The 25,806-nt window shown below is 44.7% G+C and overlaps 3 protein-coding genes across 6 annotated transcripts in view; 1 reads left to right on the top strand and 2 right to left on the bottom strand.

The window, feature by feature from the left end:
- Nucleotides 1-25,806, top strand: part of Naa15-16 (N-alpha-acetyltransferase 15/16) — a 63,512-nt gene that overhangs the window by 3,652 nt on the left and 34,054 nt on the right. The gene's annotated exons all lie outside the window — the stretch shown is intronic.
- On the bottom strand, nt 575-25,698 carry LOC143152952 (uncharacterized). 4 transcript variants are annotated; one of them, XM_076323611.1, is made up of 2 exons: nt 25,159-25,698; nt 575-5,049 (listed from the first exon to the last, which is right to left on the bottom strand). In XM_076323611.1, exon 2 carries the CDS (start codon nt 5,047-5,049, stop codon nt 1,900-1,902), a length of 3,150 nt encoding a protein of 1,049 aa, XP_076179726.1. In that variant the 5' UTR covers nt 25,159-25,698; the 3' UTR covers nt 575-1,899. The 4 variants fall into 4 exon arrangements, with proteins under 4 accessions (XP_076179726.1, XP_076179729.1, XP_076179727.1 ...); XM_076323614.1 differs by lacking the exon at nt 25,159-25,698 and adding an exon at nt 24,889-25,140; XM_076323612.1 differs by lacking the exon at nt 25,159-25,698 and adding an exon at nt 8,932-9,067.
- Nucleotides 9,025-10,098, bottom strand: LOC143152956 (uncharacterized). Its single transcript, XM_076323618.1, has 2 exons — nt 9,284-10,098; nt 9,025-9,179 (listed from the first exon to the last, which is right to left on the bottom strand). The coding sequence occupies exons 1-2, from the start codon at nt 9,758-9,760 to the stop codon at nt 9,156-9,158; spliced, it is 501 nt and encodes a 166-aa protein (XP_076179733.1). The 5' UTR covers nt 9,761-10,098; the 3' UTR covers nt 9,025-9,155.

Raw genomic sequence — 25,806 nt, 5'->3', positions numbered from 1 at the left:
GCAAACATTCTAGTGTTTCGTGTCAATTCTATGTATTATTATCAAAGCAAGCTATTATATGTATATTTATGCGTTCCATGATAAATGTTTAAAAAAGTAACATTGGGCAAGGGAGAAGTCACATAGTACCATTTAAAAACGTTCGGGTGCTTTTGATTTCTTCGAAATAAATGTTTTTGAAATTTCTCTTGCACGTTATCGACGGTTGACAACTGATCAGTTCGATCGGTAACTTGTCCTCGTTAAATTATTGTAAATTGTTAAAACACCCTCTGTATACGCGATGCAATGTTTGAAAGTACAACACCGAAATTGGAGCGACTTACCTACCTGCAATTTCTGGTAAACGATTCGTACATTTTATTTTCTGAATTTATTTTATTTTCAAATTTAAATAACTGATCTTTCAAGGATAATTTGCCATTACATTGGAAGTCACGTATCTTTCAAAAAGATTCAGCTCTTACAAAACTAGTTTAATCGTGTAACAGTATCGTCTATTAAATGACGTCTTACGTATCGAGCAGAGCGTTAAAAGTTTTCTACGCGTATATTTACACTAAATTACTTCGAATGATTTTACAACGAACAACGATACAGTTTAATAATTGATCGATAAAATTTACAAAACGGCAGCAGGGAAGTTAACACAAAATAATATCGAAAATTACCACTAACAATCTTACATATTCGCGTTCCAATATTCTTCCTAATACTAAGTCTCTCAATGGGATACGTTCGCAGTGTTGACTCTATCGATGCTATCGACGCCCACGGGCGCTCGATTTTGTTTTCGACTTCAAATTTCCATCGTACAAAAGACTTGTTCTCTTTGCGATTAAGCGACTCGACGAGTTTCCCTGGAACACGGAGACGATATCGCGCGACGCACGACACGAGAAATTATTCCGTAGAGAACGCTTCACCGTAGCCGGAACAAAATCTATTCACCGGTCAAGGTCTTCGGAGGGTAATCTCCGTCATATCGTTCCGCAACTCCTTCCCCATTGCTTCATCTTTCGCCACTACGGTAACACGTTCACTTAATATGTTCACTGTCTGTTCTAGACATTATGCGTGGACTTAACGATGTAGCCACGAATCTGAATCTTTGGAATCAAGATTGATCCGTACATGGGCGGACGTGACGTCCTAGTCGTGATCCGTTTTTACCGCTTCGAGCGCTATCGTTGACTCGCCGCGCGAATAACGAACCGAAGCGATACAGGAGGGGGAAACGCTTCAGCGACCTTGAACGGCCAACTAATCTCGCCTCGACCGCGCGTGTCCCCCCCTCCAGTTATCTCCGCATCGAAAGGGTTGAGCGCTGACTTCCAGCGAGTGAAACCGTACGGCTCGAGAACGATCTCTCAATCCGGTGCTCGTCGAACAACTATATATTCCGTTCCGACAGTCTACAAAAAGAAAAGAAAGAAAGAAAACGAAAAAAAAAAGAGAAAAAAAAAACAAATCGCTCGACTTATCCGCTATCCGTTAATCGTTAACTATGTACATGTACGCGTTCACCTCGACCATTAATCACAGACAATGCGCGAGTACGCGACGGAGTAGTATCGCTCGTAATCGCGCAACACACCTTATCGGCCGCACGCGAACGAGTATCTCGCGTCTGCTATCGTTAATCTGAAGCGAGTGTGTGGGCTTGGGGGAGGGGTGGGTACTTAGGGCCCGCATATAAATTAAGCATTTATAACGCAAGTAAGGCGTTGACAATCGTATCTCTACCCTAGTCGTTGCGTATATATATTTACACGTGTAATAAATATCCTAACGGTACGCGTGTCTCTCGTACGGTGTGTCTCATTCGTGTGAATCCACGATCGGTGTTTTATATGGCATAGGGTTGCGGAGGGGGTGGGGGTGAGGGTGGGGGGTGGATCAAACGTTGCCCGGTCGCCGTCGACGTCTCGACAGTCGTCTCGGGCCCCTCGATTTCGCGTAGAGATGGGCCTCGGCGTTCCGTTCGGGCCTTTGGGCGACCGCTTGCGGCGTCAGGAAATAAAAATGGCCGCTGTCGCCCGGTAGCCTGTATGCGAAGTAGGCCTTCGGTTTGCCCGTTTCTCCGTCGTTGGGCACGGGTAACGGATCGATGAACTCGGCGTCGGGATTCACGGTGGGCCTTGGATCCCGATAGTTCACTTTGATGTCGTCCTCCAACGAGATCGGTAACCGATGGTACGATTCGTCGATCTCTTCCGGGGAATCGGCTATCGGGACGTAATTCGTCGACGGACCGTTCGCTGGGTTGACCAGTGCTTCGGCGTAGGGTCTCACCTGGTCCAACGGTTCCCTGTCTCTGTCCTGTATCCTGTAACTCGGTGATTGTTGCCGATTAGGATTTACCACGGTGATGAACTCGCTGTCCGGGTTGATGGGGGGTAACGGTTGCCTGTAATTCACCAGAACGTCGTCCTCGAGGGAGTAAGGTTTCTGCGATTGGTCACCGTAACGGACTTTGACGTTCGGTGTCTTGTAGACCGGCGCCTCGGGTGTGTTGTAGTTGTTGTCGATGTAACGGTTGTAATCTGGCCTCTCGGTGGTCGATTTCGAGTAGATAGGCGTTGTGTTCGGTATACCTTTGTGGGGTAGCTTCTTACCGAATATCGTGAAGTACTCTTTCGTTACGTCGTCCAGTAGCTTCTCCTCCTGGTGGGTGTAATAGGTTAGGTGAGGATTGGGGGTGGTGTTTATCACCGAGTTGGCGGTCGTGGACGGGTATAGAGGCTGTTGGGATTTGTAGGGTAGATTCTCGGGTCTGGGTTGTTTCTGGATCGGTTCGGTTTGATCGTAATCGTAACGATGACCGTCAAAATTCGGTATCTTGTAGTCGTCGAACGGCAGGGCTTGTTGCTGTTGCTCGAACTGTTGTCTCTGACTGCCACGTTTCGAGTAGTCTGCTGCCTCGAAGCTGTACTGATAGATCGGTTTCGGTCTGTCCTGTCTGTAGTAGGTCTGCGGCCTCGGTGTGGTGTAGTAGGACTGAACTGGACGAGCGTGAGGCGAGGATACGGTCTGATAGTAAAGAGGCGCGCGATCTGGTAACATTCGTTGACCCTGGGGCCTGTTCGAACCGTTCTCGTACCTCGACGAGGATCGCGTGACGCTCGAATCGCTGTATCGGACTGGTTCGGAGTTTTTCACCACCGTGTCGATGTACTTGATACTGTAGTCCTTCGATGTCTCTTGCGAAGGAACGGTCTCGACGCTGTAGTACTCTTTCTTCTTGTCCAGGGGGTGCGGTTGGGTCACGGTCTCGTAGAAATCGGTGGTGGTCTTGTAGTAAATCGACGGATCGGGGGTGGTGACTGTTGATTCTCCGTTGGATTCCTCGTAAAAATAATAGGACGCTTGGCTGGGCGTACGTTCGGGATTGCCCGTGGTAACGATGCTCTTTATCGAGGCAGGCGTTACCTCTATGGGTTTCTCCAAGGTGGATTGAGTCGAGGTGCCGTAGTAGCTCAACACGGGTATCGTCTTGCCGGTCACCAGACCGGACCAGGCTTGATTCTTCTCCGGGACGTTGTCCTGGTTGCTCACTCGGTTCTCCACGAATGGTCGTAAACTGTAAAACTCGGGATTATCGAGAGTGGTCGATCGATCGGGCATGGGTGTGGTGACTTGGGTGTAGGGAACGGTTTTAACGCTGGGTGTCGAGGTAACGTTTGCGTTCTTGAAGGTGGTTCGACGATACATTTTCGTGTTGCTTGGCGCGTTGCTGGGTGTTCTCGTCTTGGCGAGTGGCACAATGGTGGTACTCTTGTACCGTTTGGTGGTGAGTTTTCTGGGTGGTAGATACGTGGGTCGAGATCTCGGTATGGGTGTAGTTCCAGGACGTTTGGTGTACTTCTTGGTTGGGGCGGTGGTGGTCTTCTTGTCCTCGAGGGGGGAGAAGAAGTCTGGCGGTGGTGGGAGGATGATTCCTGGTACGAGAGGACCGGGTGGCACTGCGGTGGTGTTGTCCTGTTGATACTGGAAACTGTACGGTGGTGGATAGTAAATGGACTGATCCTCCTCGTCGTAATCCGATTGATTACCAGGTGGCGGTAGGAACACCGCGCCGGGCGGTATGGCGTGATAAAATGGCGGAAGGTTGCCCGTTAGAGGATCGGTGGTCTTCGTTTTCTCATCGTTGGTGACGTTCCTCGATTCCTCGTCGGACATCATGATCGTACCGTTGGATACGATGGCGAAGAGTGGGCCATCCTCCGATAACAACCCCTTCGTGAACAACGGGTCCTTCCTGTAGTCGATGGTCCCGTTGCCGATCTCCTTGGTCCCGTTCGGCCCGATGATCTGTATGGGCCCACCCTCCGTGAGTTGAATCGGAAAGGGCGGCGGTACCTTGGGCCTGGACGGGATCTTGACCTGTCTTCTGGGCGCTTTGTAGTCGTCGATCGGTGTCCAGGTCGTCTCGGTGTCCCCGTTGGTTTGCGTGGCCTCGTGGCTGGGAAATTTCCCGCCCCTCAGCACCAGGACGTGGTTCTCGGCCAACCAGATCTCGTCCTCGTCGAGACCACCTAGATTCTCGGCGGTGTCCTTCGGTACCTCGGGATTGCTCGTGTAGCTGATGATACCGGGTCGTTTCGGTCGATTCCTGTATATCTCGTTCTGTATGAGCCCGTACTTGCCTTCTTTCACCTGCTGCGAGAGCGTTTTCTTCTCGTCGTCCTCGTCCTTGCGGTTAGGCTTCGACTCGCGACCGTTTCCGGCCGACGACAGGAGAATCCCGTCGTCCCAGAGCGTTTCGTACGGTTCTTGCTTCGTGTTCGCTCTCAGGTGCCCACCAATTAGTCGGTGCGACACTTTCCTTCCGGGTTCCGTAGTTATCTCGTTGTTGCTCCTGGTGGTCGATGACTTGAAACTACGACCGGACGGTGAGCGCGGCCCACCTGGCCGATGACTAGATTCCTCGACGCCGACGTGCCGCCTTTCCCTCTCCGAAGACGACGATGCGACCAACGAAGCGCAAATCGCTAGTACCGCTGCGGCTAGCAGGAGCTTGCACGGATCGAGTACTTTCCGCATCATCTGAAACGGAAATCGAAAGGTATATTTTTTTTTTTTTTTTTTTTTTTGTGGATGTAGTGGTAACGATGAATTTAAAGTAACTTGGAGAAATCTTTGAAAGGTTTAACGTGTATCAATTTTTATGTACGTCCGATAGGCTGTTAAAATTAAGAGGGATTTTTTTTTTTACGTACAGGAAACGACGAATTTAATTTGGAGAAATCTTTGAACGGTTTAGGGTATATAAATTTTGATGTACGTTCGATAACTGGTAAAATTGAAAGGTATGTTTTTTTTTAACGTTCAGGAAACGACGAATTTAATTCGGAGAAATCTTTGAACGGTTTTAGGGTATATAAATTTTTATGTACGTCCGTAAGCTGGTAAAATTGAAAGGCATATTTTTTTTTAATATAAAGGAAACGATGAATTTAACTTGGAGAAATCTTTAAACAGTTTAACGTATGTTAATCTTTCCGATTAATTTTATAAACGTATTTAGAATTTTTTGGGGCGATAGTGCGTTGCGCATGTTCCGCTAGAACAACCATAATTTTTCAAAGCTTCGAAAATTGTCCAAAAACGAACGTTACCGATACGTTCCCTAACACCGCGTGTGTTTCGCGCGAAATTTAAAATCGAAGAAACATATTTCTCATTCGTCGATGCGTCTGTTCAGACTTAGCTGGAAACGTCTTTGGAGAATGATCGAAAGAGCAATTCCAGTCGACGATTTAACGAGATCTCGTGGTCGTCGCCTAATACTAGGAACAGTGTATGCCTACGATCACTGGAATTACGTTCACGGTCAGTGTGCATCGTAAGTAATTCTGATAATACCGTTCAATTACGCGATCACCCTATTCATCTTTCAAGATAGCTCGTGGAGTTGCTCGTCGGAAGATCAGGCTCGCTTCTGTCGAGTGTAAAGAAAGTACAAGTTTATTTGTGTTCCGCGGCGGTGTTTCCGTTCCACGTGGTAACTTTGCTTTCCCCATTGAAACAGAAGCTTTTTCTTCGGTCGAAAGAAGAGCCGTGGAATATTTCGATTTTTCCTACAATTTCACCGTTACGGAAAAATTCGTTGGGCAATTGTTCTTTTTGTATCGAGCACGTCGAATTGTACGTCGATACCGCGATTTAATTTCTATTGGCGAACAAAGAGGAAATAAATTTTCAATTTGATCCGATTGTCTGAACGCGATCCACTTCTTCGTTCGAATTTAATTACAGGCTCGATTAAAAAATGTTCTCCGGAATTCGTGTTATTTGAAATATAATTTTTTTTCTCGACGAAAAATCACTCGCGAGCGATCCACGTTATTATTGCAGCTTCTGTGCTACACAAATTAGAAGAAAGTGCACTTGCCGTACCGGAGTAATTGCATAATTGCGCGAAGGCGCGGTACGGCCAACGTGTGTTCTCGAACCTCTAATTCGAGCTCCGGTAGCGAATGAATGATTACTTAAACGATAAATCGGCAATTCTGCAAACTTTCATCGAATCGAATGGACACTTTCTGGTATTCGACTCGAGGAGTCATTGTCAGAGGATCGATCGCTTCTTCTAAATGCAATTCTATCGTTGATCAACGCACCCAACGTATCAACGTACGAATACAGACATCGGTCGATCCCTGTGAAATTTGAAGATCGAAAACTTCTACAGATAGTAATTTGTAATCGACACGTTATAAACGACACCTAAATGTTAATTAACGCTTTATACTTTAAAATATGAAAGCATTGACCGAAAGTATCGTTCCGTGGTTCGAACGAGGCAATTTATAAGATACCTTGGAGTATCCCGCAGCGAAGTTTAGAAAAAATTCGACACTCGATGCGTTCGAAAGGAAAGCTATTGGTTCGGCGATACGTTAATAAAGAATTATTAGAAATTGACCTTGACATTTTCTCCGACCGTGTTCGTACCGATCGAAATGCCATTGAGTGCACACACGGTGCGCGATAGTGCCGTAATGGATTTTTTTTACACAGGGCGGTCTTGAACAATCGTAGAAGAATCGCTCGCGGTGTTGGGAAACTGTTCGGGCGAGGTTCGGGGTGGAGGTTGATCGCGATTCACGAATTTCCACGAATTCGCCAATTCCATTGACTCGAATCGCAATAATACGGGAATGTGGGACCGGAGGGGACCACGCCTTTCCCTCGCGAACAGTCGGTGAACGGTCGACAAACATTCACGGGTCACTGGAGTACCACCGACTTCGAGTAATGACTTGCAACCGAGCAACAAACTCGTGGAGCTCGCGTTCCTGCATTCGTTGAGTGCACCATGCATCAGCCACCGCCGAGAATTGCACTGGCCGGTCGCGTACGTCTCGCGGAAGTAACCGCGGCACGAATAACGAGGCCCCGTGTTTCCGTCGGGGATCCGAATTTACGAGTTAAACGACCAGATTCGAAACATCTCGAATCGAGAGAAGGGAACTCGGCTCTCGAAACAATTTACCCGGTGATCGAAACTCTCGAAAGTGTTTGGAAATCCTCGGAGTCTCGGGCCAGAGACGATATCGAAATCTTGTCGAGGTATTTTTTAACCGAGAGGACCTCGGACGATCTTGCAATGGTTTTTCAGATATTTAAGAACGAAAGTTTGGAGAATTTTTCGAAAGTAGAGAATGTTTGGGAATTTTTGAAAATTTTGCGTCGGTGTCGAGATGCATTACGTTCGACGAAGAGGGAATTCGTGGAATATTTTTTGAGATGTTTAAGAACGAAATTTTGGAGAATTTTTTAAGAGAGAATTCTTTCGAAAAGAGAGAATTGTTTTCAAAATATATTATGTTCGTCGAAGAGGGACTCGCACGATCTTGGAATATTTTTTGAGATATTTAAGAACGAAAGTTTGGAGGATTTTGAAAAAAAGATATCAGAGGTGAGAAATTGTTGAGCCGGCGTCAAGATTGAAACCCTACCGAGATATCTTTATTTAAGAAACTCGACTCGAGCATTCTGCGAGACCTTCGCGATTGAAAGTCCCGAGCTACCGACGAGAGGTGAACTCTATCGAAAGATCTTAAATTCAAGGTATGCGATTTAAAATGTCTCGAAACTATTTACGAGACTTTCATGATCGAAAGTTTTGAATGTCTCGAGCACGTTGAAAGCGTTGACGATTTCTCGAGTTAAGGACTCGAGAATTCTACACACTCGGAGTAACTCACTCGATTACACGAACGTGTACAAACTAACGAAGATAACAGTGGAGAGTGAACCGAGATAAATTGGTCAAGATTGTACCAATAACCGATAGTATCGTTGCATCGATGGTACATCGCTACAGTACGTCCTTATATCAATTACCGTATTCACATATATCTTTGTGTACACGTACTTCATTTTTATCGCTCACGACCTCAAGGTTACTAATACTCCCTCGATTATCACGTAATAAGAAAAATTCCAGGGGCAAAGTTCATCGAACGTCGAACTTAAAACGAACTGTTCGAGTTTAAAATATAAACCGGAAATCGGCCGTGTAAAACACCATCGTTCGAATCAACGAACGGAAAGTAACGCGCAACGAACGACTTCCGTGTTTCGTTTTCACGCGCCTCTTCGAAAATACCGGTCAACGATCACACCGACCTCCGGGACGAGTTAACGGCTACCGATACTTATTTACTAACAGTCGGCAAGGTCACGGGCGAAGCACGAGACGTCGACTATAAATACTGGAAGGTACGTTCGCGGCCAACGCGAAGTGAACTCGGAAGATATACCCCCGTCCGGTGCAAACTTGTTCGAAACAATATTCACGAGTTCGAATTCACCAACGAAACTCACTGGTCGCTCGATTTCCCCCGTGTCCACTCGGGGGAACGTCTTCTCAAACTGGCAAACACGATGATAACACGTCTCGCGGAATAAAAGAGGTACCTTTCTCCCTGTTTCCGTGGCAGGTCCCTCGGTCGCGCGACGATCGTCGATTCGCCCAAGCGTTTCCCGTGCGTCGCTGAATTGCTGTAATCGAGACGGCCGGCACGCAACAATGCGCCACTTCCGAACGAACCGAGAGGAGCGGCCCCGAGTTGTCGCGTTCGCCCGATATATTCCAGAGCGGCGCACAGACGACGACGTGCCTCGCGCGAGTGCGGCCGATTTCACTCCGCCAGCGGTCTTTTAATCTACGAAAAAGCAACAACGTGACGGAATCGTGAAATTCCTTCGCGCGGATATTATCGCGTTTGCGCCGGCCCGGATCATCCTACGACGTGCGTGCGGGACTTACGGATAACGAAGTTCGATCTGCGTCAATAAACGATCGTGGAAGACTTCCACTTTGGTTGCACTTTCTCCCCGCGATTCTAGCAACGACTTCGATCGTTCGTTCGACGGAACTATTCGAAACGCGCGATCGGAGGTTCGCGTGCGCGCACGCGTCGATGGCTCGCGGCACGAAGACGCGTCTGCGCGCAGGGTCGCGTCGGAAGGGGTGGGGGGTGATCGCCCTATAGTTGGCACGGTCCCTCCGGGCACGTGTCGCGTTGGTTTTTCCGCGAGATCGCGCCTCGCCGCGGCGTCTCGGTTCGTAGACGCTCTTGCCGCGACGGGCGTTGATTAGAGAACTAGTTGAACGTGTCATAGCAGGGGCGAGCTGTGGCGGCCGTTCGCGCCGGCACGGTACACGTGACTGGCCGGTTTTCATCACCTTTCTCGGGTGCAGCGGGGGCCTCTCAAGGACGCTCGTTCGGAAAGGTGGAGCCATTTCCAAGCGACACGCTCGCGGCTCCCGCGCTGGAAAGGAGGAAGTCGGCCGAGATTTCGTACGATTAATAAAACGATCCTGGCTGCGCCTTTCTTTCTTTCTTTCGTCGCCACCACGGATCGTTGTCTTCGTCGATCGTTCGATCGGCGCGACGTTAGACACCACGTGCGACGAAAAACGGTGTCGAAACCTAGAGAGCTTTCACTTTCGCGTCGGCGTCTCGTGCTTGCTTCTTGCCCCGATCTGGAATTTGAATGATCGGAAACCCCGCGGCGGGAACTTTCCTTCCTCGCGAGCACGACTCGATGAATTTTCATCGATTAAAGTCACTTCGATGCACGAAGTATATATCTGTCTCCAAACAGTCTAATGTGTGATTATTTACGGAATTATAGTAGCTGCCAAAAAAATATAGGATCGTTACATTTCGCTCGACGAGTTCTCCCGTGAGAGAAAGAAAGGTCTGATTACAATTTCCTCCGACCTTGCAAGCTCCGAAGCTCGTTTTTCTCCGCGGGACACGTGCATTAACAATTTTCTTAATTAACTGTACTCGATGTGGAGTGACCAAAAGCACTCGTGGGTGTTAACCTATTTTATCAAGCCCCCGTTGAGAATTTCAGAATAAGGTCGAGCTGTTTCACTTTTCATAATTAATGTACATACCCTGGAAAGTCCACCGACAAAGTTGCTCCGAATAACTATATCAACGATGTGCAACGGAGCAATCGATACCCTATTTTAATCAAGTATTTTCTTTTGCATCAGCACCGGTGGTTGCAACCGTTCGATATCTTCAAATTGATTAAATTTTACGTTCCTGTTAGGTTTGTAAGACAACGTACTTCACTCTGACCGTGGACCTTCGTTTCGCGTAGCGCGGTTAAATTAATCGCATTAATCCCGTAGGCAAGCGCGCTGGTGATTTCAACGATTGGTTCGGTCCTTTTGGAAGCGAACACGGCAACTCGAACGACTCGTTACTCGTTGCTTCGTATTAATGATCACGACAATCTGTGATTAACCTCGAATCGATGTATCGTGTATAATCTGTCCCTCGTTAATTTTATTTTCTACATTACGCTTTACCGAAGGGTCTCTCCATTAATAATAATTACAATAATAACCGCTTTCGTAAATCATTTCCTGTTGTACGACTCGTTTCGTTGATAGAGGTATGCGACTCTCTTGACACCGGGGCATAAATTAATTTCTTTACTTTATCCGTACCGTCGTTACGACGCATAAATACTATCGTATACGAGCGTAAATTCGATGCGCGGCTCGGCCGTTCTTAATCCTATTTATTATAACCGAATAAAGTTCCGCTGCGATACAACGCAACGGAGTTTGCATAAAAATGTTCGTCTTATATTTAAAATACAGGGTGCTCCGTTACTGGTCCGTTATTTCGAGACGATTTTCGAAAATTTGTCGACGCGTACACTCGACGGAGAATTAGCGTGGCAAATCTCGTTATGGTTTGTGTCTAGCTCGTTGAGTTCGGCTTGTTCGTGTTTGAAAATAGGCGCCACCGGGGATCAATTATTATTGTAATAATTGCGTATGACAATTTTCTTTAAAGTTCAAGAACGGATCGAAGTTCACGGGATTTCGAGCAGATCACTGTTTCGGGTCACATTTTACCAGTCGAGTGCAGGTTTATTTTCGCATTTTCAAAGGGTAGCGTGCTTCGGAACGAAACGTTACAAAATGGACGAATGTTCTTTCGTTGCCGGTTTCGCAAGACAGAACGTCGATTTTTCGTGATGCAAGAACGATCCCCACTGTGTGTGTCAGGTGTCGTTACGCTATCGTTACGAGCAAACCTGCTATAACATCGTTTCTCGAAGCGAGATTTTCTGCCCACTGTTCTTACAGATCGTAGCAATTTCGTTCGAGGTGGTTCGAGTGAAAAATTGCACGATTCGCCCGCAGTGCACACGTAATTGTAACGCAATTACGACAATGATGGACCGTATAAAAATAGCGAGGATGTGTGTAATTTAAAAGAAAAATTTCATAGTCGATTTTCTTAGGTTCTACATGGAGGTCGACTCGATAAATTTCAACCCTTCGTTGCTCGAGGTTTGAGAAATTGAAATAGAAAATCTTAGAGCGCGTTATTTTTATTTTTCCATCGCGAAAGTGTCTCGAATATTTTCTCGAAAGAAGTAGCGTCGCAAAGATCGACGATAGTACCGTCAAGTTTTTCTATCGTTAGGAAAATAATTATCGCGTTTACACGCTGTTCAGTCGCACGATTTTTCTTCCTTACCGAACAAATCACCCTTTGCAAGAAAACTATTGGAGACACGTGACACGACTCGTGTGTCTGGCACGTCTGTACGCAATAGTGCGCGGATAGAAAGTAAACAATGACGCACACAAACCGAGACACTTCTGTGTATCGCGTTTCTGTGCACGCGTTAAACATTATTTGTGGCATATGGTGTGTTTACTATAGGGTAAAATCGTGTCTATATTTTGTGATGTAATTACGAGTAGAAATAAGCACAGATACTTATGTGCGCACCAAAAATGCCGATAAACGATAAAGGATAAAAACAGAGTGAAAAAAAAGATGTCAGCCTGGTCGTGGTATAAAAATCTATAAATCAGGGTAATCGAATTATTACGAACACTTTGAAACTATTAATTTGAAGTTTAGTCGAGAATACGACTATTTTGAAATTTGTATAAAAAAAAAATGCATACTTTTAATTTTCTTCGAATTTTTATATATTTCATTGTAAAAGCTTCGAAATAGTTGTAAGATGTTATTACAAATATAACAGTCTATTTCTTTAAAAAGTATTTTTACTTCAAGCAATACTTTATATTTTTACTTTAAAGTAATACTTGTTGAAAGTATTGCTTCAAAAAATAATTTTAAGAGCATTCTCGGTTCCATTCCAGACCAAACTTCGAACAAGTGATAGTTTCAAAGTGTCGGTAATAATTCATCATCCTCTTTACACTTCAAGTAGGGACATGCTTCGATGCACAAGACTCGTTGGAACTTGAAGAGAGACGTAAATATTCAAATATCGTCCGTTCGAATCAGATACGAGACGAGTGGGATAAATTGGGCCACGGAGCGTTAAAGGCGTTGAAGTTTGTCGTCGGTTCTAAAACTTGTTGTACGCGAAACACGATCGGAATAAACGTCTCGTAGAGAGTGGACGAGATACGGTGAATTGTGCGCGAATTAAAATGCGCTGCGTGCACGGTGTACTGTAAGAGAGACTTTAAATTGATCGTTACGCGGAGCCATTGAAGGGGCGTTAAATTAAATACGCTTTAAACTTGAATCAACGGGCGCGCGCGCGCGCGGCGGTAGCAATAAAATTGAAGTCACTAAACCGACAACAAACACCGACCGAGCACGGTGTTCTTTCCTTCTTTAATGGTTCTGCCACGCACAGTGCCACGGCCTTGAATGCAGGTCGTCAAAAGCGCTTCGAATGTGCAACAAAACGGCATTGAGGGACGGTATCCGAGGTGGTGAAAGGCTGGACGGTCCAGAAGCTGCTTCGATCGTTCCAACGCCGATTTGTTGACTGAATATTGCTCGTTTAACGGGCTCGAGAGAGTCTTTGTCACGTAACGACGTAGAAGTGTCGGAGAATTTGAAACGAAATGTAAGCGAGATGCAGCGAGATGCAACGAGATGCAACGAGATGCAGCGAGAATGTCCCGACTGGTGAATCGAGTACTGAAACGTTTCGAGTTGTTCTTGTGTTTTAATTAATTGTGACAATTTTCAAGTATGTAAGAAATCGCGATAAGAGTTCGATTTGTTGGAAAAGAATTGCCCCGGAAAAAAAAAACAAAATTAAAAGAAATGACTCTGGTTCAATGATCCATGAGTTGTTTCTGTGTTTCAATTAACTGCGAAACATTTCAATCAGACGTTCAGTGTAATATGCAACAAACAAGATAACAGTTCGATTCGTTGGAAAAAAAGTTGCTAGCGAAAAAAAAAAAAACAAGATCAAAAGAAACGACTGTGGTTCGATGATCCCAGTTTTTCTCGGTACCAATTTCGAACGTTTAAAGTATCGAGACAGATATCGATAGGCCCTTAGTGCGTTACACAAGTCCCCAGAAGTGCACTGCCATTTTTACTGTCGCGTTTACGACCTCGCTAAATTTCTTCCATCGTGTATATAGCAAATGATTGGAGCTACTCCAAATTCCTCGAGTTACTCGAACGCTTCGAGCATTGGGACAGTTGTACAGCAATGTTTCAGAGCTACTTATAAGTTCGAGCGGTAGGTTGTATTGAAAAATTAGAGTTACTCAAAATTCGGTAACTGCTGCTCAGTTGTGACGAATGATTACAACTATTCGAAGTATTGGAGCTATATCGAAGTACGGTGGAGTTGTATTCGACTCTATCTCGTTTTTAGAGCTACTCAAATCGTTCGAGTATAAAGTCACTAAGTCGCTAAGTCGCTAAGAAATTAGAGCCGCTAAAATGTTCTCGAGTTTGTCGAAGAGTTCGAGGCCTCTCGATAGAGATCTCTATAGAATTCTAGAGCAAAGCTCGGGGCACGTATTCTTCGCTCTAGTCTTGAGCAGCTTTCGAGGAACACGTTGCTCCACGCCCGCGACGGTTTACTTCACGTAAGACTCACGTATCCAACCGTTATCCAATTGAGTTTACGCTTTCGGTTACTTTCCTTTTTGTTTCGCGTTGTGCTCGCTGAGCAGCATTAATTCCTTAACGCCGTGCTAATGCCTGCAAGCAACTTTCGGTGCGTCACTCGTTTGGGTATGCTTCCTGTTATGACAGTGAGCGTGTTTTCTGTTCTATCTTGTCAGAATTGAGCGTTCCAGATTAATGGAACACACGTTCTTTTTTCTCCAGTTGTTCAATCGACCGAAACTTCGGCCGTTACCCGACATGTGCAAGAATTTAAGTAGGCGTTGATTTCACCCCTTCGATCATCAATTAGATGCTTTTTTCAATCGACTCGAAACATTTCCACTTAGTACGTTTCTCGATCATTAACGAAAGAAACTCGGTACGAGAGTCGATTTCTTTGTCGATAGTATCTCGCAGTCCAATGAAAAATAATACCAAGTGTAGAGTTACAACCCTTGTTGGAAAAAATATTGTTTCATTCGAATCGGTAGTTCGTAAGGTCGTATATACGAGTAGTTCTTCCGAATAAATTATTAATCCAGTAGTTGTATCTTCCGTTTGGTTGTAAGTGGATATAATTTGTATATTTTTCTTTTCACGTTTCTTTCTTCTTTTTTCTTTTTCATTTCCAAGCATTCGCACGGTGCTTTCTTTTACACACGAGACGTCATAGTTTATCCCTCGAAGATCGCACTCGTATTCTCGGAGAAACGCATTTCCGACCGCGTTCCCATGACCGAGGCAAGCGCGAGGACTTATCGCGCGAAATTTCGTCTATTTTCAAATTTTCCCTGTGCCGCGTAATTTGTAGCCCCGCGTTTACGTAACAGAACGGTGAAAGCTGTAACCAGCGCAGAGTTCGGCTTATCTTTGTCGCGACGTCTGAAAGTATGAAGCCGGTTATCTGTTTCCCTCGTGCGGAGGTTCACACGGTCGCTTTCCGCGGGAAAAATGTGTCACGTCTAACCTTTGCCGGTGAGGAAAACTCTCAAATCGTAAATATCGGTAGATGAAAAAATTATACACATTTCTTTTTCTCTGGAATTTACTTTCACTTTCTTTTCCAATTTTCGAATTTAAATTAGACTCCACTGATCGGAGAATTTCCATTCTTTCACCCTGAAATTCGGTCATTCCGAACACCTCAAGAAGCAGAATTGCATTTCGTTCGTGTAACAAACGTTGTACATTACGCTTTGTCACGTCTCGTGACAATACGCTTAAAACTTGTTAAAAATGTATTTAAACGTTTGTGATAGACAAATAGAAAAATCACGGTTCGTTTCGTCCGTCAAGTTCGTTCTTTTCACCCTGAAATTCGGTCATTCCGAACACCTCAAGGTGTCGTGTCTTCGTCTTATCTGGCACCGTGCCGCGTTAATTCGCCTTCAGACGAATGCAACGATCAGTGATTCCGCGCGTATCGATGCAGATTCCTCGTGTTCGCCACGAGGTGAAGTTTATCAGTGATGAGATTGCCGCGGCGTCGGAACGACAGAGACGAGTAACAGCGACCATAGTGGAACGCCTTGGCATTGACCGGCTTGCTCTGCAAGGCAACTCGCTTGCATAATATGCTCGTCTCGTTCATCCCGAGACTCTGCTGGATTATTCGCTTCTCCTCGAGAACCGCAGCTCCTTTAACGGTGGTATTACGTGCAAGAACGCGACGACGCGTCGCGTCTGTTGTTTCTTTCTCCCTGGCTACGTGTTCGGATGCATCGGAGAGGATACTTCTAATTCGTGACGATATTGGAACACTCGAGATCGACAATTCGAACGAACGGAATTCATAATAAACGTGTCCGAAACCTCGTGTTTAATAAAACACCGAAGTATCGAACAGTTTTGTACAAATGGCGACGATGATCGATATTTCTCTTTCGTCTTCTTCGATGCTGAGCACAATAGAATTTTACTTCTGAGAATCGTTAAATATTGGGTTGTTCGGAAAGTGATTTCGTTTTCCAAAATTGGGAATATATAATTCAATAAAATGTTGATACGCTCTAAAAATATCGTGTTTCATTTTCACCGAAAAAAAAAGAAAACGACTCTCCGAACGATACGATAGTTTATATTTAAAATGAATCGAAACGCACGATTGGGAATGTAAACTTGGAAACTGTGAAAGCTTGCGTGGAGATTAACCCAGAGTTTAGTAAAAGTTGTGTAAATAATTGTGTATTTTGGATTTGGAAACATTGTACAATTTTTGTTCCATTCGACGTTCAACGTGACGCCTGATAATTCTTATCGCAGCCTCGTTTATATTTCGAGATCTCGAGTTCCGTGCGTGCCTCGATGGAAAATTTTCGTTCGCGAACGTTGGAACATTTTCACGAAATTTGTAATATTTTCTCCGAGGGGGAAATTGTTTTCGATGGTGAAAATGTGTAGTTCACCGAATGTCAATGCTATTTTATTACAAACGGTCGGTGTGCATTGTGCAGAGGTTATCGGGACGCGTATGGCGCACGCGGCCAGTACCGGTTTACGTTTTTGTTGCGACTGTAAAAGCTGTACCGGTCAGACAAGGTTAACGGCCCAATTTTTTTCCACCGTGCACAGATCATCATCCTTCGTTCAAATTTTTTTCCACGGATTTATTGTTGCAAACAAATGACGAAATTTCGTCCCGACATTTATACATCTCCCGTCGAAAATTATTTTGCGGATCTCTGGCTGAAATCGCGATCGAGAGATCTCTCGAGATATAATTGGAGATTCACCCACACAAATGACGTAACCAATATTTTCAACGCTGCAAAAACCATACGTGGAATATTAAATTCAGATTATCATACCGTTCCCGATAGTTTCGAAAATCCTAATTATTCCAAACGGTGTAGCCATTAAATGCCACGATATATTGGTCCAGAGCTACAAATATCTCTGATTCGACCAAGATTATTGTACGAACTGTGATATAAAAAAAAATTTGATAACAAGGCTGAATATGTTGCAAGATGAATTTTCTCTGTTCTTTTTTCCATCGAGTCATCAAGGTCACCGATGTTTCTTTACATGTAAGTTTCACTTGTTTTTTGTTGCGTGTTGTACTTGACATTAATATGCATTCGGCCATTATAATAACGAGACCCTAAAATGACCTAGAACTCCAGAATTTAAAATCAAAGGTCACCGATGTTTCGTAATAACATACGTAATGAGCACACAATATGGCCACCTTGCGCACCGGACCTTACACCATTGAACTTTTTCTTTAGGTGAAAGCTAAGAGAAAATTGTTATTACTCCAGAAATCGTTGATAGAACGACGCAAGTTATCATTAGTCGTTTTAGACGATGCATTACCGCTAAGAGACATAATTATGGAACATGACCTCTAATTTTAAATTATACAGTTTTAGCTCACTGTAAGATCATATTATTAAAATGATCGAATATTGAAGCAATGTGCAACACGCGAGAGAAAAGAACATGTATTTGTATATAAGAAAATTTTGAAGAAACATATTCTTTCGAACCATTACCATTAGGTATGAAACGTATATTCAGCTCGAGCGATAGAAAAGAACGAATAATATGAAACAATTGTTTTCTTTTTTTTTTTTAAATTATGGATACCTGAAGTGCTGAAAAAAATCGAACAATGGACTGAATTTTTAATCTTAAAATATTCCCAATGCGGTCAGTATGTCATGTAAATTTTCACCTTTTGTCGCTCCAACTGTTGGTACAACTGTAGTGTGATAATATGCATATTTACTAAGATACTCAAGTGCAAGTACCATTAACTGCGATGCACATTCTATGGTACGGCAGTATTGTAAAATGATAAGCTATTGCTGAACGTACCATACGTTTCTCTTTATTTATTTGTTTTCAATAATTATTTGGTAAATGAAACATCACGTTGCCTTTATAATTCTGTCTACAATTCTAAAGACACAGCTATAAATACCTAAGTCTTTCTTTAAATTGGAAAACGTTTCTAGCGTCAAAATGACGCGACGAAGGGTTAATAATCGTGCAGCTTCGTCGCATATTCGAGCTCAGAAAATCGACAGATCCCCGACGGTGCAATAATATGCACAATAAATACGTCCCTGCTAATTTCATCAACACGTCTGCAAACAATTTTCTGTTCCTGTTCGCTCACCCGTTTGCCTTCGCTCCGAAGCGTTACAAGCTTCGCGTCGAGGATAGAACGAACTCGACCATTTATTTTAAGAAAGAACCGATTCGAAGGATGACCTTACGCCGCGCCACGACACCTGAAATAGACATCCCGATTGAAATGTCCATATTAGGCAAAAATCGATCCCGAGGCATCTAGTTTCCACCAATTAACCGTCATCTTCCAATTAGTCGGCGTTTAGCCGCTCCCTTCGACGATTATTAACATTTAATATACCTTGTTTACACCAAGGACTTCGTACGGTCTACTGAAACCGTTTCTTAACGATTACCAACGATCCCTGAAATCGAGCTGGTTGCAACCGACCAGTATGCACCGAACGTCATTCGTAGTCTTGAAGGTGCATTCTAGGCCGAATACGGAAAAACTAGGACACTTTTTGATATCTTATGACACAAAAATTATCTAAAAATGTTAGCTCGAAATTTTTCACCGTTACTTGTACGAATTACGAAATGATAAAAATGTTGTACTAAGGTACGGAATAATTTCAAAGAATTGTTTGCGCAATCGTTGCAAGAAGAGGGTACCTTAACGATTGATGCGATTTCGACACTCTCGAGTGTATCGAGCGAAAGAAGAGAGAAATTATTAATTTATACGCGTACGTTCGGACTGAAGTGGTTAAACGAACGAATAAAGACAAAATTTTATTGTTGCCACCTGCAATGTGTTTACTGTGCTTGACACCTGCACGGTAAAACGCTTACAGCAACGGTTTACAAACTTTTTGCAGGACGCCTATATAAAAGGAGAAAATTGCCCCGCTCGAGGTAATTGATAGATTTAAAACGATATAAGATAAATATATATTCCCACAATTGTTCTCCACATTTCTCTGGATTTAAACATTTTCTTTCCATTGAACTCTACGTACTCTACTTTAAAAAACACTGTCTTACAGCCCCGTTACTTTTGCACACATACACACGAGGAGTGTACAAGACACCGAGAAAAATATATTCCCACAATTGTTCTTCACATTTTTCTAGATTACAAAATTTTCTTTCTCTCCCTTTCCATTGAACTCTACGCTCTCTACTTTAAAAAACACTGTCGTGCAGCTCGGTTACTTTTACACGCGTACGCACACAGAGGCTACAAGACACCAAGCAAATACGAAAGAGAAATAAATTTTCAAAAGTATCGGTACAGCCCCCTATCGTGCGTTTGATTTACACCGTACTTTCGTTCCGTTTCGAGGATCGATTCGCGCGTCTTATCGGCTGCGAATTAAACAGGTTCGATGAATCACGATCGGATCGGTGGCTCCCGATGCGCAGATTCGGCTCCCCGGTGATTTCATTTTTTTCTTTTTCGTTCGATCGTGGCTCATGTTCCTCGGTCGTCACTCCGTCTCGTACACGTTCGCATTCCCACGGTTCGTTCGAACCCTGCTGAGGTTGTTGCATATCGCGCGTCCCGATAGACACAATTAAGGACCGGCGTGCTTGACGAGAGGAGGGAAAGCTCAGCGAGACGAAGGTTACCCCAAGGTCCACGGTTCGCGTTTTTGCATCCCGGTGTACACGCTCGTACAGGTCCCTTGTACTACGGCCGGTAATAAGAATTTATTAGCGGCATCGTGCGCTGGTCGTTGGTCCGTAATTTGTGGACCGACTTTTATCTCCGATAAAACACTCTTCGTTTCGTCGTCGTCCAATATGGGAGAGAATGGCTCCAGCGATCGTATAATGTTCCTTCCGGAGCAGTGTATTAACCCTTTGCTATGAAACGGGGAGTCTGGCTCGTTACGAGACCCTTGCGATGGAGCACGATCGGTCGAATTCATCGGATGGTTCAAATTATGCGAGCGTTCTTCGAGCAGGGAACATTTACAATGGAAGGTACGTTAAAAGTCACAGAAACTTGCTCGAACGCGAGCTGTTTCCATATTGTATCACCGATCGAAGTATTTCGAAAACACACACATTTTGGAACTGAAAGTAATCATTTTCATCACTTGTGAACTTCGATTTCTGTGTCGTGCAAGGTAAATGATCTTCGTTGGTGGACGTTTGAGAGCACGATGGTTGAGAGAAAAATATTTTTCATCGATTTTTGAGCAATATTCATACGGAGAGATTATCGCGAACCTTCACTCCTTAAATTTCGAATTCGATGAATTTTCAATCGTAGTTTGAATTTTACGATACGATTGAATCGAAGAGCAGTCTGGGGTAGTTTCCTCAATTTGATCAACGACAACACTCTTTTTTTATTTACGATTCCTCTTACGATCGAAGCGACAGATCGAACAATCGGAGAAGCTATCCTTTATGTTTATTATTACATCTTTTCTAATAATTCCACAGCTAATGGACTTCTGACATTAAATGAGTCGGCTCGGAAAAATGTCCGTAACGACTTGAAAGTACGCCACGTTCCCAGTGTCATTGAACAATCTCAATCGTGCGCTCGTTAAAACATTAACGAATCCTCCGGCGAGTAAAGTAACAAATAAACGAATATTTAAACACTTCCAATATTCGTTCTATTTAACTCGGTACATTGAACAGGGAACGAAAACAAAGCTACAAAAGAGACGATTTAGCCCGCGCGAAACTAGGGGGAAAAAATGAAATTATAATACGAGCACGATCGCGCTCGAGAGTAAATCATAGTGGAGCGGATCGAACGCGGAATTTCTTCAAAAACAATTATCTCTCGTACACTCCCCTGGTTGCCCCCAGCATCACCCGGTGGTGGTCCAATTTCAAATTCCGACGTTGGGAAACACGTTCGACCCTGTTCTCGTTGATAAACCGTTTAATGTTACAAGATACGATTTATATCGCTAGACGTGCCACTTTCTCTGTGCGGTTATGATTCTTTTCCCCTCCGTCGTTCAACATAAAGAGCAAATTGCGTAAGTTGATAAGTGGTTGCGGTTCCGGTGCCCCGATCTCCATGATTCTGTCGTTGCTCGCCCGATTTTTTCATCCACTGTACCACGATGTTTCTTCTTCTGCGAGACAACTCGACGAGGAAGATTCTTTCATCCTCTGTACCACGATGGTTCTTTTTCTACAAGACAACTCGAAGAAGAAGATTCTCTCATCCATCGTACCACGATGTTTCTTCTTCTACGAGATAACTCGAAGAAGAAGATTCTTTTGTATCGCGATGGTTCTTTTTCTACGAGATAACTCGAAGAAGAAGATTCTTTCATCCTCTGTACCACGATGGTTTTTTTTTCTACAAGATAATTCGAAGAAGGAGATTCTTTCATCCTCTGTACCACGATGGTTTTTTTTTCTACAAGATAATTCGAAGAAGAAGATTCTTTCATCCACTGTACCACGATGCTTCTCCTTCTAAGAGATAACTCGAAGAAGATTCTTTCGTCCACTACTCCACGATGGTTTTTTTTCCACAAGACAACTCGAAGAAGATTCTTTCATCCACTGTGCCACGATGTGTCTTCTTCTACGAGATAACTCGAAGAAGAACGAGATTCTTTCATCCACTGTGCAACGATGTGTCTTCTTCTACGAGATAACTCGAAGAAGAAGTCCTCGATGGAAATGAGATTTCTAGATCGGCGATTTACCTCGTCTCTTGTATCGTACGCCGATCTTAGACCAGTCGAAGCAAGGACACGTTGCTCAACAGGCTGCTAGGGAGTTCACAGTGGCAATAATCGCGAAACGGGCACAGCCGTTTGTCACAATTCCAATTTAATTGCCCGACGATCGGTGTACAAGCCGGATGACACGTTTCATCCACGAGATACAGATATTAACGATCGTTCGTTCGCGTTAGCGGCACGCTAATTGTGTCAGTCTCGGAGATACGCAACGCTGGCAATCAATTTCAGCCTGTATTCCTTTTCGTGTTTGTTGTATGGTAATAGATGGCTACAAGTGTGCCGAGGATATATCCCCTGTGCGTTGCACCGAGGAATTTAGAGATCGCGGTCTCGAGAGATTGCTGGAAAATTCTCGAGATGCAAAAGAATTTCTATTTGCCTCGAAGAGTGATCTTACGTATTGTTCGGAGTAATTAGGGAGTCGTTTAAATTGGATCGTTGATATTTTGGTAGATGTTCATGTTGTATAAATTAAATGTCCAGGTAGAATCGTACAGTATTAGATACACCGTATTATTATTATTTTTGATACTTGAGTCACTTTTCAGGATTCGATCGAATAAATTTGTTCTCCGGATCGAATTACATCGAGTAGCGTAACAAGGTGAGCACTACAAGTGTACCTACACGATCGTTCGCGAAGTATTCGACAACGAAGAAGAACTTCACAATTTTTGGTAAATCGGTACCGGATAAGTGTTTCACTCGGAATTCTTAAGTCGATACAAGGGGTTTTATAAAATTTGTCCGCAACTTCACAGGTGAATTCGGCATACTAAAATGATAAAAAAAAAGAAAAAACGTTCCCATTGGCTACCATAGTACAAAATTGGTAATTTGCATGCACAGTCAAACAGGATACACGTTTCTATGAATTTTTTTCAAGTTACTCTTTTGTCCCGAGTCCGGCTCTGAAACGACGACCACGTATTGGGATTCCGTCTGTATTTTGAATATACTAAACAGACACGTGCAAGTAATTGTCGTTTACCTGCACGTGGAGAATTGCTCTAAGGAGCTGTTAAACGTCGTGCAATGGGACAAAGAGGCAACAGTGAGCAACAATAACGCGTGCACGTATTCGCGGTGGAATTTTAAAACGGAAACAAAAAGTTTCAAATTCTATCGAAATTCTAATGGGTAGAAAACGAGTAGTCGGAATACCTGGAACACCGTGGGTTAAAATAAACCGTAAGGTCGATTACCGAATACGTAATTAAACGTTCGAATTTGTACACGATAAAATAACAAAGTCTCCAACATCGTCCAACCGCGATACTTTGCTCTGTAAAATTGCAATAATTTGCATCGTCGAATCGCGAATACTTTTCCTACATTATTGATATCGCAAGGCACGATAGGGAACATTTATCCGTTCTTAACGATCGTTAAAGAAATGAAAGATCGCGTTTTAAAAGTGGCAGCTGGAGTGTTCGACGTTGAACCATTTTCGTGGCAAAAAATTCAATACTTTCCTCGATGGATCGGACACGGAATCTAAAAGCTTCGCAAGAAGCATTGCCCGCGGATCGTTCAATCTTCATAAAACAACTTTCTGTTCGTTAAGAGGTCGTAATCGGAAGTGTATCTCGCGTTAGCACAAGATCCGTCGTACCTGTTACACGGTTAGAAAAACACCGACCGACCACGTGTTTTATACCTTATTTTTCATCGGCGCAGCAGTTATGTCAAAGTGAAAGCGCTTAACTGTGAATAGGAAGCACACACCGCGATCCCCGTTGCGTTAATGACAAATCCGTCGCAATTAAACGGACACGTGAACGAGTTTCTGTAGGAGATCTGCCGGAAATCTGAACTTTCGCGCACTGACCGGATACCATTAAGAACCGAGGAGCCGTGCGAGAAAATCCACGTCGTGTGGATTCATTGACAGCAGAATGAGCTGTTTCACGGTGTTTCGAGCCGTGTACCGGTTGTTCGGGATTTTCACGTGGTACGCGTGGAAGCTGGGTTTCCGCGTTGGGGACCCCGAGATACGTTTCCCCTGCGCTCAACGATCTTCCCTCTATTTATGAATAATAATAATCTACATCCCGTCGTGGAACGGGGCAACGTTTCTAGGAAGCGTTTCAACGCGCTCCAGTTCCCCGGCGTGAAGGCGGCCGAGATTTCGTAAAACGAAAAGTCCCACGGTGAAAATTGACAATTTATCATCGTACCGATAAACGGTGCCCGTAGTATCTATCCTATCTATCTATCTATCTATTTAAATGCCACCAGTTGCACGGGAATACTTGGCGTCGTCGATTTGTGAAAGCTTCGACTCTGTATAATAATATCACTCGTTAAGTTCATTGGTCATTCATTATTCGAGTCCTTCGATCCGGTTCCTTGTATCGTCGTCTGTTTGCTCCAGTGGCCGTTTCTCGCCGCTACGACGGTACATGTATATACATATTTCTCTTACGATCACGGCGCACGTGGACGAAAAAGTATAATCTCCCTGTCCTTCTTTCACCGTACGACGATAAATATTCATGCCGGTGCAAGGACTCACGGATCCTTTAACTCCTGCCCTCCCCCGTGAACCGCGTACGCGAGATATACCGCTATCCGCGCGATGATTCACGATATCGCGGCCGTACGTACCGTCCGTGTTATATAAATTTCCACGGGCGGCTCGGCGGTGTGCGCGCAAGGTGAAAAGCGTTAAATCGAACGAGAGATCTAAAATACCAGGAAACGGACGTACGTACTTTCCCGTTAGCGGTGCGTTGGGCCTTTTATCGTCGAGTTCCCGGCAATTCTCTTCTTACTTGGAAAACGATACGTCCGAGGCGGCCCCTCCCCTGACGCCCCCGACCGACGTCCCGATGGTATCGTCGCACGCCGGAGATACTCTCGGTGCGCGTTCCGTCACGGAACGGTCGTACGATAAAAAAAAAAAGTGTAAACAAAACCGTTCCTTCCTCGTAACGATCGATTCCCAACGCGACGGACTAGTTTTGAATGAAAAGGAGACTCACGGATCATCCACTGTTTCTCTTCCCCTCGGTTCCGATTTTCCGTTGGTTCGCGTGAGTCGCGGCTCCGTTTAGGCGCGGTACACGCGCGAGTCGACACGCGCGAGATCTCGCGGCGTGTTCCGTGCGCGGCGACGCGGATCGGAGCGGTCTCGAGTACAATCGGCAGCTCGGTCGTTTCACCGATACGCGGCCATAACCGCGCGTGAACGTGTCCGCGGGGGCTGTTGTCCACTCACTGGTGTGCACTTGGGACGACGATGAACAAACGAGTAGTAGCCTCGCGGGCCGCGTGACCGCGGATCTTTATATCGATGGATCCTATTGGCCCTGCGCCAGTGTCCCACTACCGTGACACACGCCGCGGCGAGCGAACGTTACGCGAAATCGTCGTGGACCGAGCCGTACCGCGCGTGTTCGCGCGTTACGAATATACGGGCACGCGAGCGTTCTTGATCACCGCGAAGGGACTACCGCGGCGTTCTCTGGTTACCGCGTGTGTGTGTCGCGAGTGCTCTCCTACGACTGCCGCGCCAGACGATCACGTTGTTCCGCTTTGCACGCCTCTTTCACCCTTCCTTTTTGCGGCCGAGCCGAGCGCGGCTCTCCCTCTACCCCGACCGCGAGGGAATTAGGCTTCTCGCGGCCGTG

The sequence above is a fragment of the Ptiloglossa arizonensis genome, chromosome 11 (assembly GCF_051014685.1).
Source record: "Ptiloglossa arizonensis isolate GNS036 chromosome 11, iyPtiAriz1_principal, whole genome shotgun sequence".
Lineage (NCBI taxonomy): Eukaryota > Metazoa > Arthropoda > Insecta > Hymenoptera > Colletidae > Ptiloglossa > Ptiloglossa arizonensis.
The sequence above is the reverse complement of the archived record's forward strand: the minus strand, read 5'-3'. Positions and strand labels throughout refer to the sequence as shown.